The following is a 16,845-nucleotide window of genomic DNA, read 5'->3' on the forward strand; positions in this document are numbered from 1 at the left end:
TAGAAAAACTCATTTCTTGTATATTTCCACTTTCACTTATCTCTATCTTGAGAGACAATAGAACCATAAGGAACAAAAAGAAGATTATCAACTACAAGTAACTCAGAGAGAGAGAGAGAGAAGAACCTCATCCACCTAAGATTTCAAACTAGGATCTCATTTTTCATCTTATCAATCTCTTCCATCAATCTATCCGGTTGGATATAATTTAAAAATAGACTAAGAAACTTGTTTTAAGAGAAATAACCCCTATCAAAGGATCTTCTCAGAAAGAAGTCTAGAGGTTCGATGCTACTTTTTTAAGAATGCCATTAGCAAACCAATCAGAAGACGCGTCTTCTTTGGACTCAATAAATGTCTCTACCAAAAAGAAATAAATAATAACTCTGAGTTTCTCTCCCTTCTAAATGTGATGAAAAACTAAGATATTATATTTATCTACAAAAATATCACACCATAGACCTAAAATAATTGTAACCAATTTTCATCTCCATTTAGTCAAGAGGATTAGATTAACTAACTAAGGTTCCCCAACTCTTAACACACTTTACTTTTAAACACAAAATTAAAAAACAACTTGACAATCTAAACTTTTATATATATATATATATATATATATATATATATATATATATATATATATATATATATATATATATATATATATATATATATATATATATATGTTATTTTTTCTTCTAGGAATGAAGCCTTGGTCAACCGTCAGAGGATCTTAAAAGCTTTCTTATCAATTGAATTTTTATTTTATAATTTTTTTGAAACTTTCCTGTGTGTAATCGACAAAGTGTATATGAATTAAATGCTATATTTCCATTTTACTAAATTTCTTGAATTTCACTGCAATCATTTACGAAGGCCCCCCCACGAATGGTAGCCAAACTATTAGAATGAGCACACTATGTGGTGCGGATGTCGTAACAAACTAACTGAACGGTTCATTTTCACTCCCTCAACTCACCCCTGTAGTAAGTAACCCAGAACAAGAAAAAAACAAATAACCACGCCACGCCACGCCACGCCACGCCAATAGATCCCATGTCCTAATAATGCTCTGAATTTCCAGTTCTTCCAATTTCCATTCTCCTCAACATGGAAGCACTTTCATATTCAATCCCCTCTACCAATTTCCACATCCACACCAAAACCACAAAAATTCAATCCTCCAATTTCACTTTTCCTCTTCCTCCATCCCCAATTTCAATCAAACCTCTCTATTCTTCCAAACTCCTCATCCTCCATCACCATAAACTCCGTTGCTCCGCCGAATCCACACACAACCACCACCATCATAATCACAATCACAGCGATCACAACCATAACCATAACCATAGCCATCACCATCACCATCACCATCATAATCATTCACATGACATCGATGACGCTAATCTCACCGGACCTCAAAGAGCGGTTATCACTTTCGCTAAAGCCACCAAATGGATTGACCTAGCTAACATCTTAAGAGAGCATTTGCATCTATGCTGTTTCTCAACCGCTTTATTTGTAGCCGCTGCTATTTGCCCTCACACTTTGCCCAAATCACTCATCAAACCCTTCCAAAACTCTCTCATTCTCGTTGCCTTTCCTTTGGTTGGGGTAACAAGCAAACAATCTCTCATTTTATTCAATTTCAATTTCAATTTCAATTCCTTACTAATATGTCTCTATTAGGTTTCTGCATCACTTGATGCTCTAATTGAAATAAGTAGTGGAAAAGTGAGCATCCATGTCTTAATGGCAATGGCAGCTTTTGCATCAATATTTATGGGAAACTCTTTGGAAGGAGGGTTACTACTTGCAATGTTTAATCTTGCACATATAGGTAAACACAGACTTTATTAGTTTAATAAATTTAGGGATATGCAATGAGTTTAATTGGCTTAATTTGAATGGTGTATGTATGAAGCCGAAGAGTATTTCACTGGACGTTCAATGGTTGATGTTAGAGAGTTGAAGGAGAACAATCCAGAGTTTGCACTTGTTCTTGATACGAAAGATGATAAACTTCCTAATACATTTGATTTGGCATACAAAAGGCTTCCCGTGCATGATATAACCATAGGATCATATGTGCTTGTTGGTGCTGGAGAGGTAACAAGTTTTGAAATTTTAATTGCTTGTGTATAATTTATTTACTTCAATATTGGTGTCCAAAGATTTGCTATTAGAAATATCATTAGTTGAAGAGATTATAATTCAAAGGATGTAGTGGAATATGTTATATATCTTTGACACGAAAGTGTATCAAGTGTTTATGTCAGGAGGTAAACTCTCAAATAAACCAGTCCAAACTTGCCATTAATTATAGGACATTAGAATTTAAATACAAATAGGCGTCTATGAAGGATATTCTTTTAGGATATTAATTCTCTGCAACAGCTTTATGACCCAGCCTGCTACAGAGCCATTAGATTAAGAGAGACAATCCATAAAGTCGCTGCAGATGATCTATTTTGTTCTTTTTTGGCATCTTATATAGTTAAATTATATTTATCTTACCATTGTGATATGAAAACATTTAAGACCTAAAATTAGAAACTTATTTCAGAAAGATTACTTTCAAATCTTCTCACAGAGTTCAGTGTTATTTCAGAGACTCAAATGTTTTTGTTTTTCTATTGTTACTTTAAAATCACTATTCCATCTCTCTTTTCTCTCCTGGATATTTTATTGAATATTCTCTTACAATTTCATGCCTTCCTTCTTAAAGAGCAAAAGAAATTGGAATTTCAAGTTTTGTATAGCAGACTATTGAAGTATAATGGGATGGTGTTGTGATTAGTCTGTGCCTGTAGATTGTGAAGTTTTCCAAGGTGGTGCCACCATTACCATTGAGCACTTGACAGGGGAAGTCAAACCTCTGGAGGCCAAAGTTGGTGATAGAGTTCCTGGCGGTGCAAGGAACTTAGATGGGAGAATAATTGTGAAGGTATATCTGAATGTATATTGATGTTTGACTATTCCAGTCCTTTATGTACTATATTAAATTTCATAGCTTTAGCTTTATTTTTACAGTGGAAAAATGTTGTAATGGTAGTGGCAATAATACTATTTGCGGCTTGTGTCGTGTGGTAACTGGTTATGATGGTATGGAGGATACAGTTGGAAGGAGAAGGTCAAACTGGTGGTGTTAATGGTGGAAATAAAATCAAGCAATATCAATGATGTGTCAGTGGCTGACTGTAATAAGATGATTAATTTTTGTTACACTTTTGAATCTTAGTTTTTTCAACATATTTTGTTATAGGAGGATTACTGTAATGCTTTTATGTAAACCCTTTAGTTCTGAGGTTGATGGTGGTGGTAGGGATGAATGGACTTGGTGATGGAGTTATTGGTAGGAATGTTTTGAAGGAAATAAATATCTCCATAATATTTTTTTGGTTATTTGTTGCCAAGTTTCACATGACATTGACCGAACCTAAGTTTGGAAGTTTTGTTTTCATTGATGAAGATTGAAAAATAAGTGACGAGTGATGTTCTAAATGTGTGTAAGGATAAGTTGCTAGAGACTGTGATACCAGGTTGCCAGTTCTAGATTGTTAGTGATGGTGCTTGTTTAGTTTACATTGCGATTTTATTGGGAACTTACTGCAAAGTACAAAATTATTTCATCACAGGTATCAAAGACATGGAAGGAATCAACTCTAAGCAGAATTGTGCAGTTGACTGAAGAAGCTCAGTTGAATAAACCTAAACTTCAAAGGTGGCTGGATGAATTTGGTGAACGTTACAGCAAAGTTGTTGTGGTCTTATCAATTGCTATTGCTGTTCTTGGACCACTTGTATTTAAGTGGCCATTCATCAGTACACCAGGTACGTAAATTCTTTTAATCTAGCAGTGTTGTATAATTTAATTTATAAATTTTCAAATTTGTAAATCAATCATTTGTGGGATCATATATGTCAATCACTTCCTTCTGTTAGTAATCATTTAACGGAAATGTGGAATTAAATTAGAAAAAATGGATATCAAGCTTCTTACTGGCAGAGATTTCCCTCTGCTAAGATTGAAATCGGAAAGGAAGTGCAGGAGAAAAGAATAAAGAATTACATGGGAAATTCTGCAGATGCACAGAATATCTCATTGCTACCCAAAACCTAACCATTTCTCAATTCTTTGCCATACCTTTCTAACCCTTCTCCCAGACAATATCGTCCCACTTTCTCGTGTCCCTGAATCGTTCTACTTATTCCTTTCCCCATTCATATTGCACCAACTGTTGAGGCTGTTAACAACCTCTCTTGTCTTTTACTTTGCTTGTCTGCTGTGAAGACCGAGGACAGACCCTGCAATTCTCCCCTTATGCCTCGTTGCATACATGCATGCATACACAGTCGTTTCTGCTCTTTCAGGACACTTGGGCATAGCTCTTGTTTCTTCATCCTTGTACTTGGGCAATGGTTGTTTAAGTCTGGCGTTCATTAATAATATACTAAAGTCATTATCACTTCCAGACTTCCATTACCTCCCAGCTGAACTCTAGATTACCACTGTTTTTTTCTGGGGAAACCGGAGAGTTAAGACCACACACAAAAAGTCATTATCACCAACTTAATAAAGTGCTCACTGCCTCTGTCGAATATCTATGTATGACTTAAACATTCACATTCCAGCTTATTTAGTCTCTGTTGGTGCAGCTTGCAGAGGTTCTATTTACAGAGCTTTAGGGCTCATGGTTGCAGCATCACCATGCGCCTTGGCTGTGGCTCCATTGGCATATGCCATAGCAATCAGCTCCTGTGCAAAAAAGGTATTAGTTACCTACTCAGGAGTATCTAAATACACATTAACTGAATATATTTACATTTTTAATATTATATACTAATTGTCTCTTCAAATATTTTTGTTGCCCTTTAGCTAGAAGGAAGTGGTATTCTAGTGTTTCAATTTTTAAGTATTTGCACCATAAATACAATTGTGTTCATTTTGTATTCAGCATTATATTTTCGACAATCATAATCCTGATTCTTTTTAAAGTCCTGCTTATATTTATGGACGCGTCATGGTTTGTTTGAGGAAAGGAAATGAAGAGGAAAAAAGACAAAATTGCACAAAAAGTTTCCCCTTCAAACGTAAGAAGAGAAAAGATAGGGAGGAAGAAAAATATTGTTTCGGACAAATATGTCCACACAATCTGCATAAGAACTTATTTTTATTGAAATAAAATAATCAATCCTGACAAGATAATCGACTATTCTTGATCATTTAGTTAACTTTGGAGAAAAGACAATAGATTATGCATTTGTATCTGTGGGGATGAAACATTAATTAACATTGTTATAAATAATTAATTAGTTTGTTATTTTTATTAGTAATTTAAGTTTGGATATTTAGTAAGGTCCATTAGATCAGAATACTCTATTTAAAGAAATTAACACTTGTATATTCTTAATTATAATATATTAAATTATTCAGCTTTGATATGGTATCATGAGCCTTTGGTTCGAGAAAGGGACCGACTTAGTTGTATCGAAAGTCAACGGCGCCATAAAGGTGGTGACTAAGAAACATTCTGTTGAAGAGTGTCAACACCACAAGGGTGGTGAGTAAGAAATGTTCCGTGCGGTACAAGAGTTTGTGGAAGTAAGAAGAGCTTCCACTTGAGGGGGAACATTGTGGACTCACACTTGAGTGGGAGTGTTGAGAATGTAGCAAGTGTGAGTAGTGTGGGTAATAGTTCCACATTGGTTGGAAATGTGGAGACTTGAGCATTTATAAGGGAGAGAACCCACCCACCTATCATCTTAACATTTTGGGTGAATACGTGGTGTGTCTCTCACAAAGGTGTTGCTCTAGAAAAGAAGTCCCATAATGTTCAATGCTCTCTAGTGAAAAACTCCCCCAACACATTTTTTTAAAAGTTATGATAGGTTTGAGCTTCAAACAAAGTTAGGGAGATCATACCTTATTTACCTTATTTATCTGACATTCTGAAACAGGGGGAGTAACTGTGTTATTGATATATGTGGATGATATGATAGTCGTAGGTAACGACGAGGAAGGACAACAATTGTTGGATATACACTTAGTCAAGAAATTTGAGATTAAATCCTTGGGAAAACTGAAATACTTTATGGGAATTGAAGTTGCCCACTCTAAGAAAGGAATTTTCATATCTCAACAGAAATACATTACTGATCTTCAGCAGGAAACTGGCAAGACAGCATGCAAGCCTGCAAATACACCAGTTGATCCAATTGTAAAGTTGGGAAATGCAGAAGAAGATATTATGGTTGATATGGAAATGTATAAAAGATTAGTCGGAAAACTTATATACCTCTCACATACTAGACCTGATGTTGCTTTTGCTGTTAGCTTAGTCAGCCAATTCATGCACTGACCAAAGGAAATTCACTTACTAGCTGCGCTCCGAATTGTACAATATTTGAAAGGAACACATGGTAGAGGATTTTTTTTGAAAGAAATGGGAGTGTAGGTCTTGAAGCATATATCGATGCCGACTATGCAAGGCCAATTGTGGATAGGAGATCAACTACATGTTATTGCACTTTCCTAGGTGGAAATCTTGTGACTTGAAAAAGTAAGAAACAAAATGTAGTATCGAGATCTAGTGCTGAAGCAGAGTTCAAGGCAATGGCACAAGGGATATGTGAGCTAATATGGCTGAAATCAATCTTAGAAGATTTGAGGATAAAGTGTGATGAACCGATGAGACTTTATTGTGATAATAAGTTGGCTATCAGTATAACTCATAACCCAGTGCAACATGACAGAACCAAACATATTGAAGTTGATAGACACTCCATTAAAGAAAAATTAGACAATGGCCTTATTTGCACTCCATACGTGTCTTCCCAAGGCAACATTGCAGATCTTCTAACAAAAGAGCTTAACAACAATAACTTTGAGGAAATTGTTTTCAAACTGGGAATGATAGATATATATTCAGCAGCTTGAGGGGGAGTGTTATAAATAATTAATTAGTTTGTTATTTTTATTAGTAATTTAAGTTTGGATCTTTAGTAAGACCCATTAGATCAGAATACTCTATTTAAAGAGATTAGCACTTGTATATTCTTAATTATAATATATCAAATTATTCAGCTTTGATAAACATGAATTGATTCTTTCTTTTCTCTTACCAGTATCCAAGCATGTATTTTCTTCTTCTTTTCTTTTTATATTTATTTTCCTTTCACATATCCATTGCATCTTTTTCTTTCTGCATCCAAACAAAGTATAAGTAACAATTTTAACCAAGCGTAAAGTTGGAAATCGATCAGGTTTGTGATTGAAGAAAAACCAAGTCATACTATAGATACTAGTATTACACATGCTTGATGCTTCGAATGGGAAAACTAGTATCATCATAAATATGGTGAAACTGATTTTTACTGATTTACTAAATATTCGTGATTGGATCAATCAATAAGCTGAACTGAAGGCAATAATTTGATTATCTTGTTTTTTTAATTACTTTGTTCAAGTTCCTCTTTCTGAACTTTGTGTTTGTTGGTCTAAAGTGAAGTAGAATCATATTCAAAATTTTCCAATTTTTTTAGCATGAATATTCCTTTATTTGTGGGTGTAACAATTACCTCAGTTTGCAGGGCATATTACTCAAAGGTGGACATGTTTTGGATGCGCTAGCTTCATGCCATACCATTGCATTTGATAAAACAGGGACACTGACTACTGGTGGACTTATATTCAAGGCAGTTGAGCCCATTTATGGTCATCAAATTAGAAACAAGGAATCAAACATTTCTTCCTGCTGCATTCCCACCTGTGAAAAGGAAGCTCTTGCTGTTGCTGCAGCTATGGAAAAAGGAACTACTCACCCCATTGGAAGGTATCATTTTGAACAGAATATTTTTGTTACCTTTGAACCCGCATTGAACAAGTAACTATTGCAGCTGTCATTGGTTCTCTGCATCATTCATCTATTTCTTGAAGAAGAGTAGAAGTGTATTTGTTTTCTTTCTTTTGTGTGTTTCTCAATTTGGTTTTGGACTATATTGGGTCAACACTTTATTGTGACAACGGCTTTCAAGTATATTATATTTGTTATGAACTATTCAATTCAATCTTGAATGTTCAGTTATGCCATGTATAAATATAGCATGATCTGGAACATGATTATCTCTTCTCAGTATTTACAGATTTTTTTCTTCCGTTAAATGGTTATCTCTTCTCAGTATTTACAGATTTTTTTCTTCCGTTAAATGATTATCTCTTCTCAGTAGTTACAGATTTTTTTCTTCCGTTAAATGAATCGCAGGGCTGTTGTTGATCATAGTGAAGGGAAAGACCTCCCTTCTGTTTCTGTTGAAAATTTTGAATACTTTCCCGGTAGAGGCGTTACTGCCACTGTTAACAGCATTGAGGTAGGCACCTGGCTATCACATGCATTGCCCAACCCATTACTCAAAAATTAACTTTGCTCAACAAATCCGAGCATTATTGTAGATCACCATGCATTGCCAGTATCTCTAGCTGCTCCTATTGCAACATTTCGTTTATAGTGTGTTTGCAAGTTGGTTTTTAGAGGGTTTGTCTATATTTTGAAATATATTTGATATTTAGAAAAAGTAAAAGAACAACATGATATTATATGCTCAGGTATCATAAGTAATTTAAATATCAAATATATATTAAAATATAGACTAAGCCTTTCAAAGTTTTCCCCTCCAAAATCCAACTCGCAAACACAACTCCAATTTTTTCATTGTACGGTTTTTAAAGACGCGTCGTCGTTATTTTGCATTGTTTTCTTTGTATGCTTAAACAAATGGCAGTGCTAAGTATGTTATGACGAGACCTGTGAAGTATGCAGCAGTAAGATTGACTTATAATCTATGCATATTTTATTCTCGTATAGTTTATTTGGGAATTACAAGTAAAATGACTCAAATTGGTTTTTATTTTGTTATAGTCAGGAACTGGAGGTGCTAACCTATTGAAAGCATCCCTTGGGTCTATAGATTTCATCACTTCATTTTGTCAAAGTGAAGATGAATCAAAAAAGATCAAGGAAGCTATTAATTCATCTCCTTATGGCAGTGAATTTGTCCATGCTGCCCTTTCAATTGATAAAAAGGTAGTGTACTAGATACTCTCTAGTTTTGTTTCGAAGGGAAAGGGAAGAGAGTACTTTGAGAAAAAGGAAGGATGAAGTGGAAAGAATTAAGGGTTTTGGGAAGGGAGGGTTTTCAGGGCCCTAATAGGGGGAAGTCAAATTGTATTGGGATTGGGAGAGGACTTTGGAGGGTTTTGGAAAGCTTTGAAAAATTATCCAAACTCAATCTATATTGTTATAATTAACAAAATATTAAAAATATATTAATCACAAAGGCCTTCCTTCCCCTCTCCTCCAAACTTTCAAACAGAGCATTAGAGTCTAGAGTCTGTTTGGTTCAATCAAGGGAAGGGAAGAGAGGGATTTTAATCAAAGGAATGGGAGGTGAGGGGAGAGATTTAAATTACAAATATATTTGGTTCAAAATATGAAAGGGGAGAGCAGGAGAGGGATTTTAATTACAAATATGTTTGGTTCACAAGGGGAGGAGATGTATTTTAAAACTAATTTTTATTTTTTTATCTTTATAATCTTTTCGTAAGACTCGTGATATTTACTTTTCATAATTTGAACACAGATTTATTAGCGATTTATAAAAATTCAATAGGAGAACAAAACAAAATAATATATATATATATATATATATATATATATATATATATATATATATATACATATATATATATACATATATATATATATACATATATACATATATATATATACATATATATATATATACATATATATATATATATATATATATATATATATATATATATATATATATATAATACAATAAAATAAAAAAAATTATTATAAAGAAAAACATTGATAATTAAAAAGTAACATAAAAAAATTGAAAAAAATAAAATAAACTTGAACACATTCAATCAATAATAAGATGAAAATATTAAAAATACAAGAAAAATAAAAGGAAGATAAAATTTGTTTAAAATAGAACTTTTAACATTTTAATAAGTTAAGTTTATATTTAAATAGATAAATAAGAATAATTATGTAAATATAATTATAATTAATATGAAACACCTTCCCTCCGAATGCCTCCAAATTGGCGGAAGCAAAAAGTGGTTAAGGAGGGGTTTTGCTCCCCTCTCCCTCCTAAAAGTTGAATCAAACAAATCTAATTAATTATTCCCTCCCCTCCTCTATCTCCTCCCCTGCATTTACCTCCACTGAAAAGGACTCTTACATTTCTTGCGGGGAGGAATAATGCTCTTAGCATATTTAAAATGTAAAGAAATCTCCAGCTTGAGAGTTGGTTTCATACCAATGTTTTTCAATTTCTACAGCCTGTTTATTTTGAAAATTACTTTGGTCCCCTTTTCTTTTTCTCCCCCTCTTCCCAAACAAAACACATTAACTCACTTAACATGATCTGCTACCATTTTTTTTGTTGTCAACAGTTCCCTCATAGACCTTACTGACTAACCACTTGATGCAGGTCACTTTGATTCACCTGGAGGATAGGCCTCGACCTGGGGTTTTTGATGTTATTCATGAATTGCAAGATGAAGCAAATCTACGCGTGATGATGTTAACTGGTGATCATGAATATAGCGCAAGGAGAGTTGCAAGTGCTGTGGGTATCAACGAGTTTCATTGCAACCTAAAGCCGGAAGATAAGCTGAGCCATGTAAAGGATATCTCAAGAGAAATGGGTGAGTTCCTTGATGAGATCTTTCATATTTTATGTCTCTTATCACAATGACATTATATACGGTCTTATTTCTGTACTAAATAATGTGTTATAAAAAATGTAATTAGGGTAGTTACAAAGACTATCTTTAGTTTTCCTATTTCTTATTGCTGTGATGAAACTGTTTTCTTAACTTGGCTCCTAAATAATATTGTCTAAATTGAATCATGTCTTTTATACATTTTTGTGCTTGACGCTATTGTTTTTACTTCTGTGACAGGGGGAGGCTTAATTATGGTTGGTGAGGGTATTAATGATGCCCCAGCACTTGCTGCTGCAACTGTTGGGATTGTGCTTGCTCATCGTGCTAGTGCAACTGCTATAGCTGTTGCAGATGTGCTGTTGCTTCGAGAAAATATTTCTGCAGTACCATTTTGTATTGCCAAATCCCGCCAAACAACTTCACTGGTACATTAATATCACTTGTTAGGATAACATAATTTCTTCACCAAATAGGTGTTGTCTCATATGTCAATGAACATGCAGATTAAGCAAAATGTGGCTCTGGCATTGTCTAGCATATTTGTGGCTTCCCTTCCGTCAGTTTTGGGATTTCTGCCATTGTGGATAACGGTATGAAATTCAATCTAATTCAATCAATCTTGTTGCAATTTGTCAGGAATGTTTTATTGTCCTTGTAAACAGAATGAATGTGATATGCTGCAAAACATTTGTTTTCTTTAGAAATTATGGCACCATGTAGTGAATGGTAAGACACGTTTTCTGGTGACCATTTAAGTAATTGAGTCAAGGTTGTCTTTTCCCCCTCTCCTTTTTTCTACTTTCACTCTAAATGAAAATTGAAGATTTTTACATGCCAATTTTCCGTAACACGGTAGAAAATATACAAATTATTTAACTTCTGCCCCAAATAAAGTATTTTTTCTTTAGCTTCCTCATAAAAATCCCCAATCTCTGGCTGGTTGCTTCTCTAGACCTTCTTAGTCTTCTAATCCATATTTAACATGCATGCAGGTTCTCTTACATGAAGGTGGAACCCTGCTTGTTTGTCTAAATTCCATACGTGCTTTAAATGAACCATCCTGGTCCTGGAAGCATGATATATTACAACTGATCAGCGAGGTTAAATCTAGACTCCCCTCTCTTAGGACAAATATAGCAGGCTCAAGTAGCAGCATTACAACTGCAAATTTGTGATATAGTGTTTGTTTGAAAGTAGACAAATAGTGCATTGCAGTTGCAATTAATATTGTTTATTGAGAAGAAAATGTCAATACCCCTGTATAGACTCCTGTCTTCTTCTCCTGATATGTATAATAGCATGGTATATCTGTAGGCATCCTTTTAGTTCCAAAGAATTGAAGATTCTCTATTAGTTTAGGCTTTCTTTCCCCTTATTTAACCCCTGTTTTTTCTTTGAAATGGAATAATGATCTGGGCAAATACCAAGGGAAGATTTTTCACTTAATTTCGCTGTCACAAGATGATTTTTTTATTATTTTTTTATGAAGAATGAAGATATATATCGGTGCAAAAGACAGCACGAGAAGTTATTTGTTAATCTGATTCTTAATATAAAACCAAAGACATATTTCTTTTTCTTGAGTCCAAATCTTAAAATATGAGAGTTATTTTAAACAAATGGGTATAAAAGTTTAGCACACTCCAACAAAAGGTCTTACGATCGATAGGAATTCAGCTTATATCTTTAATATAAAGAATGGGTTTGGATGAATTATTTTAAGAAAATTTATAGTGATTCGGATAAGTTGAATAAAAAAAAAAATTTGGACAAAATCTATTCTTTGGATAGAAAATATGAAGAATAATTAATATGATTAAAAAATATTTTATTCAAGTTAAATATTATGATTTTGAAATGATTCTTAAAAACAAAGAATTTTTATTATTAAATTCCGTTGAATTTGAGTGTCAAATTGGTTAGTTATTATTTTAAATTTTGCAATTGGACTTCATATTTTTCAAAATTTTAATATTGATTGTCTAATTTTTTGTTAAATTTTAAATTATTTTTTAAAATTTATAAATTGGTAACTTTAAATTATACAAATTGCAAATTAGTTTTTATTTTTAAAATTTATAATTTTATCTTAAAACTTCAAAATAATGATCCCAAATCTAACAATTATCAATCTTAATACTCTATTAATTTAATTTTTACGTTCCTTAGAATTTTAAATTTCTGAAAAATGTACAATTACGTGTTGAAATACACTTTAAGAGTTTGTCTAGATAAGATAATTCAAAAAATTTAAAAATTTTAAATTTTTTAACCAATTCAAATAATTCAATTAAAATTTATTTATTTTTTTAATTTTTTGTTTGGATAGAATATAAAGGTTATTCATGGTTAAAATTTTGGAATTATTTTTATAAATTTTAAAAATTTTGAGTCAAATTTAAAAATTTGAAAAATAGGGATTAAATTATAATTTTTAAAAGTTTGAAAATATTAAGGATCCATTTACAATTTTTGCAAAATTTTAATAGTCAATTTGTAAAATTTGGGAACAAATTTAAAATAAAAATATCCAATTTGACATTCATTTAAAATTGTTTGATTTTAAAATGTAATTTTAAAATCATTAAATTTAATTTGGACAAAATATATTGTTTAATTTTAAATGTAATTTCAAAATCATTAAATTTAATTTGAAAATTTAATTTGGACCAAATACTTCATAGATTTTTATCATTTTAACAATTCTTCTTAATTTTTTATCCAAACAATTTATTTTGTCCAAATAATTTTAAATTGACATTCCTATAATTATATCTCCAATTTATAACAATTTTTTGAAAAAAAATACTTCAAAAAGTCAGATAAAAACAGTAGTTATAAGTAAACATCTAATTTTTTATAACAAAGCAAAAAATCACTTCTAAAATCTATGATTTTACACTAAATTTTAAAATAATGATGTAAAATCATATTTTCCTCCTAAAATATATGATTTTAAAATATTCATGTGCATGTGAAGGATTTAAGGATGTACCAATTATAGGAAATACATTTGAGGATGTACCAATTATAGGAAATACATTTGAATCATATTCTATATGCTTGAAATAAAACCTCATCAAAATTATTCGTCGACACGAATTGGCTATGAGGTTGCGTTGGGGGTTATGTTGGTTGTATGTTAGAGTTTGTGTTTGTTAGTTCTATATAGAACTCTTTTTGTGTGGGTGTCATAGGATATTGAGGGAATGTTGGGCTATAATAGTGTTGTTGAAGATTTTTTAAGGGATTTGAGTCTATTGTATGAGTGGAAGAAATGAGGTTTATTGTTTGGTGTTTGGAAGGTGTAGTTTGTTTGTGGAGTTGAAGTGTAAGGTGTGGGTTGTTGAAACATAGGTAAAAGAAAGTTTGTTGTGTAGATTGGATGTAGTGGTATGAGTGTGAGTTGTCGGTGTATGGTTGTGGAAATTGTTGACTATAGTATGGTTGAGTTTGGTGTTGTTAGATGTATTTTTTTTGAGATGGATGGTTGGAGTAAGTTGGTTGAGATGAAAATTGAGGTGTGTGAGGATACATATTTTGTTTATGGGTAGACGGGATATGTTCTTAAGTGGAAGTAGAACATGTTCACGAGGGTCATTAAAATGAGTGTTAAATACATAGGTAAATGGAATTGATTTAAACCAATCTTTATACTATCGGCTTAGCTTAACTTCTCCATCCATTATTGTGTCTTTCAAGACAAACTTGTGTTGGTTCCTTCATTCATGTTGCTCGTATTTTTTTCAAGATGGTATAATTTTGTTGTAACAACTTGATCATATTCATTTCATGATTTTCTTTAAGGTATCTTGGTGGATTAAGTATCTCTTGTTGGTAGTCAAATTAAATAAAAAGGACGTCTGAGAACTCCATTGAGCAGAGGCAAGCCACTTTAATTGATCCCATAAAGGGGCAAAATGTTTGAAGACTCTGTTGAGCAGAAAAACAAATCTCTACAAGATCCAGTCAATCTGGGGCAATCACGTCGAGATTCGAAAAATCTCTCAGAAAATTAGATAGTCAAGGGCATTCCCTCAAAGATCAGCCAATCAGAGGCAAAGTCACTTCAAGGCTCGTAATGGGACAGGCCACCCCAAGTGCATGAGAAGTCAATCTCTCCAAAGATGGTTAATCAGAGGAATACAATTCCAAAACACTAGGGCATGTCAGATCTAGATCGTTATATGACAAAGTTGCTTCATAACTTGTGATTGGGACAATCCATGCAGATACCCAACAGATTGGGTAAAGATTTCCCAATAGGGGGAAGCTTCTCTCCATGCTTTTAGAGCGTCTCAGATCAAGCATGGGGAAGCATAAGACCCATATCGGGCTCATCACTCTCCAGCAGTATTAAAACCAGGATGTCGGAAAGTCAAGCTAGACACATCCCATAACCTTTCAATAGGAAGCACTGTAGTCAAGCAAATCTCTCTCGGTGTCCACCATACCAGACCTAAACTTGGGGCATTTATTGATCCTCAAGACCATTGCATAAACTGCCATGCATTATTCATATTATTAGACAATAGGCTTAGATATAGAGGGGTGAATATATCCCAAGTTAAAAATTTATTCAAAAATTTGATTTAGAAAATTTTATGGTGCGGAAGCAAGTTTCAAATATTTTTCGAATCAAAAATTGTCTAACTGAACTACTATTGAATAACTCAGATATGCGTAAAGGTATCAATCAGGGTCGGTTCTGACTTTTTAGAGGCCCAAGAAAAATAACAAAAATAGACCACTAATAAAAAATACAATTAAAAAAACCATCATTGTATTCGTCAAATAAAAATATGTTACTGCACTCACTTCTCTACAAAATATTTATATTTGTTAGCGTTGACATTAACTATAGTTATTTTCTCATTTGACTTGAATACCGCGACAACCCTTTTATAAATCTAAATAAATAGTAAAATAAATAGTAAAAACAATATTAGGATCAACCTTGATATAGTTAGTCATAAGTGAAAATTACCAAATTAAGATTATAAGCTAGCTATAATAGAAATATTAGACAAGAGAATATCTTTACATAAGCAAAGACATTGCAATGACCACACCTAAAGATAATAGTAAATTTGTCAAGAAAATGTGTAAAGGCAAGTAATTGTTAAAAATGTATGAAATAATGAAATTAACAAAGAAAGAACGATCTTATGCTAAAGATTCTTTAAAAAGCATACAACAATTCTCCATACAACTCACATAAATACTTCATTCCATGTTTACGAAATTAGTAAGAGCTTTAGCAGTATGCACGTCTTAAACATCATGCACGACACCAACATCGTACACTATACTGACACGTCAACAATGATAGTTATTTTAAAAAATAAATTAATTAAACGTAATCATGCGTGTCACTATCCAGGACCGATCCAATAAGTCTGAAGACCCTTTCTAATTTTTTAAAAATGCCTACATTGAAAATAAATATCATTTTAATAATTAAAAATAATTATAAAAAAATAATTATATCTTAACCAAATGAAGCAACGGAAAATTCAAAGTATTGTTTAAACCGTAAAAAAATGATTCATACAACTTAAATTTTTTAATTAGTCTTTCTCCAAATACTTTTTGAAGCAAATTCATCAATTAAGTCTTTATATTTTAGTATCTCCAAAGGATTATTAAACAATTAATAATTAAAATTAGGAAATGAAAAATTAACAATTGCAAAGTAAAATGAATCAATAATTAAAAAATGAAAGAAAACCCATTAGATCTTCAATTTCATTTAATTTTTGTATTTTCTATCCATCTTTAAATAGCTTAAATCATTAATATTTATCATAATAAAAAAAAACTCTACAACAGTAAATAGAAAAAATGAACAAGAAGAATCAAACTCAGAACCTTTACCACAAAACTTTAAATTTAGTATGCTTCCACACAACCATTGACAAATTCATGTTTATTCACCATTTTATAATTTATATAATATAACATTAACTATATATTTTATTATTTAAAAAAAAATAAAAAAATGAGGCCTCTTAATCTGGATGCCCTGGGCTAAGGACCGTTTTGCCTTTGCTCAGGGCCGACCCAGGTGTCAATGGTAT

At 32.4% G+C, this 16,845-nt stretch overlaps 1 protein-coding gene across 1 annotated transcript; it reads left to right on the forward strand.

The window, feature by feature from the left end:
• Nucleotides 1–927: 927 nt before the first annotated feature.
• On the forward strand, nucleotides 928–12,211 carry LOC127074402 (probable cadmium/zinc-transporting ATPase HMA1, chloroplastic). The gene is made up of 13 exons (XM_051015718.1): nucleotides 928–1,614; nucleotides 1,690–1,840; nucleotides 1,925–2,109; nucleotides 2,801–2,947; nucleotides 3,639–3,834; nucleotides 4,660–4,772; nucleotides 7,594–7,835; nucleotides 8,265–8,370; nucleotides 8,919–9,083; nucleotides 10,528–10,744; nucleotides 11,003–11,190; nucleotides 11,269–11,355; nucleotides 11,758–12,211. The coding sequence occupies exons 1-13, from the start codon at nucleotides 1,111–1,113 to the stop codon at nucleotides 11,938–11,940; spliced, it is 2,484 nt and encodes an 827-aa protein (XP_050871675.1). The 5' UTR covers nucleotides 928–1,110; the 3' UTR covers nucleotides 11,941–12,211.
• The last annotated feature ends 4,634 nt before the right edge of the window (nucleotides 12,212–16,845 follow it).

The sequence above is a fragment of the Lathyrus oleraceus genome, chromosome 4, assembly GCF_024323335.1.
Source record: "Lathyrus oleraceus cultivar Zhongwan6 chromosome 4, CAAS_Psat_ZW6_1.0, whole genome shotgun sequence".
Classification (NCBI taxonomy): Eukaryota; Viridiplantae; Streptophyta; class Magnoliopsida; order Fabales; family Fabaceae; genus Lathyrus; species Lathyrus oleraceus.

Excerpts from the sequence above, each read along its gene's own strand:
- LOC127074402 (XM_051015718.1), top strand. The coding sequence starts at position 1,111 with ATGGAAGCACTTTCATATTCAATCCCCTCTACCAATTTCCACATCCAC. Across the intron at positions 2,948-3,638 it reads ATGGGAGAATAATTGTGAAG|GTATCAAAGACATGGAAGGA; the intron begins GTATATCTGAAT and ends ATTTCATCACAG. Across the intron at positions 10,745-11,002 it reads GGATATCTCAAGAGAAATGG|GGGGAGGCTTAATTATGGTT; the intron begins GTGAGTTCCTTG and ends CTTCTGTGACAG.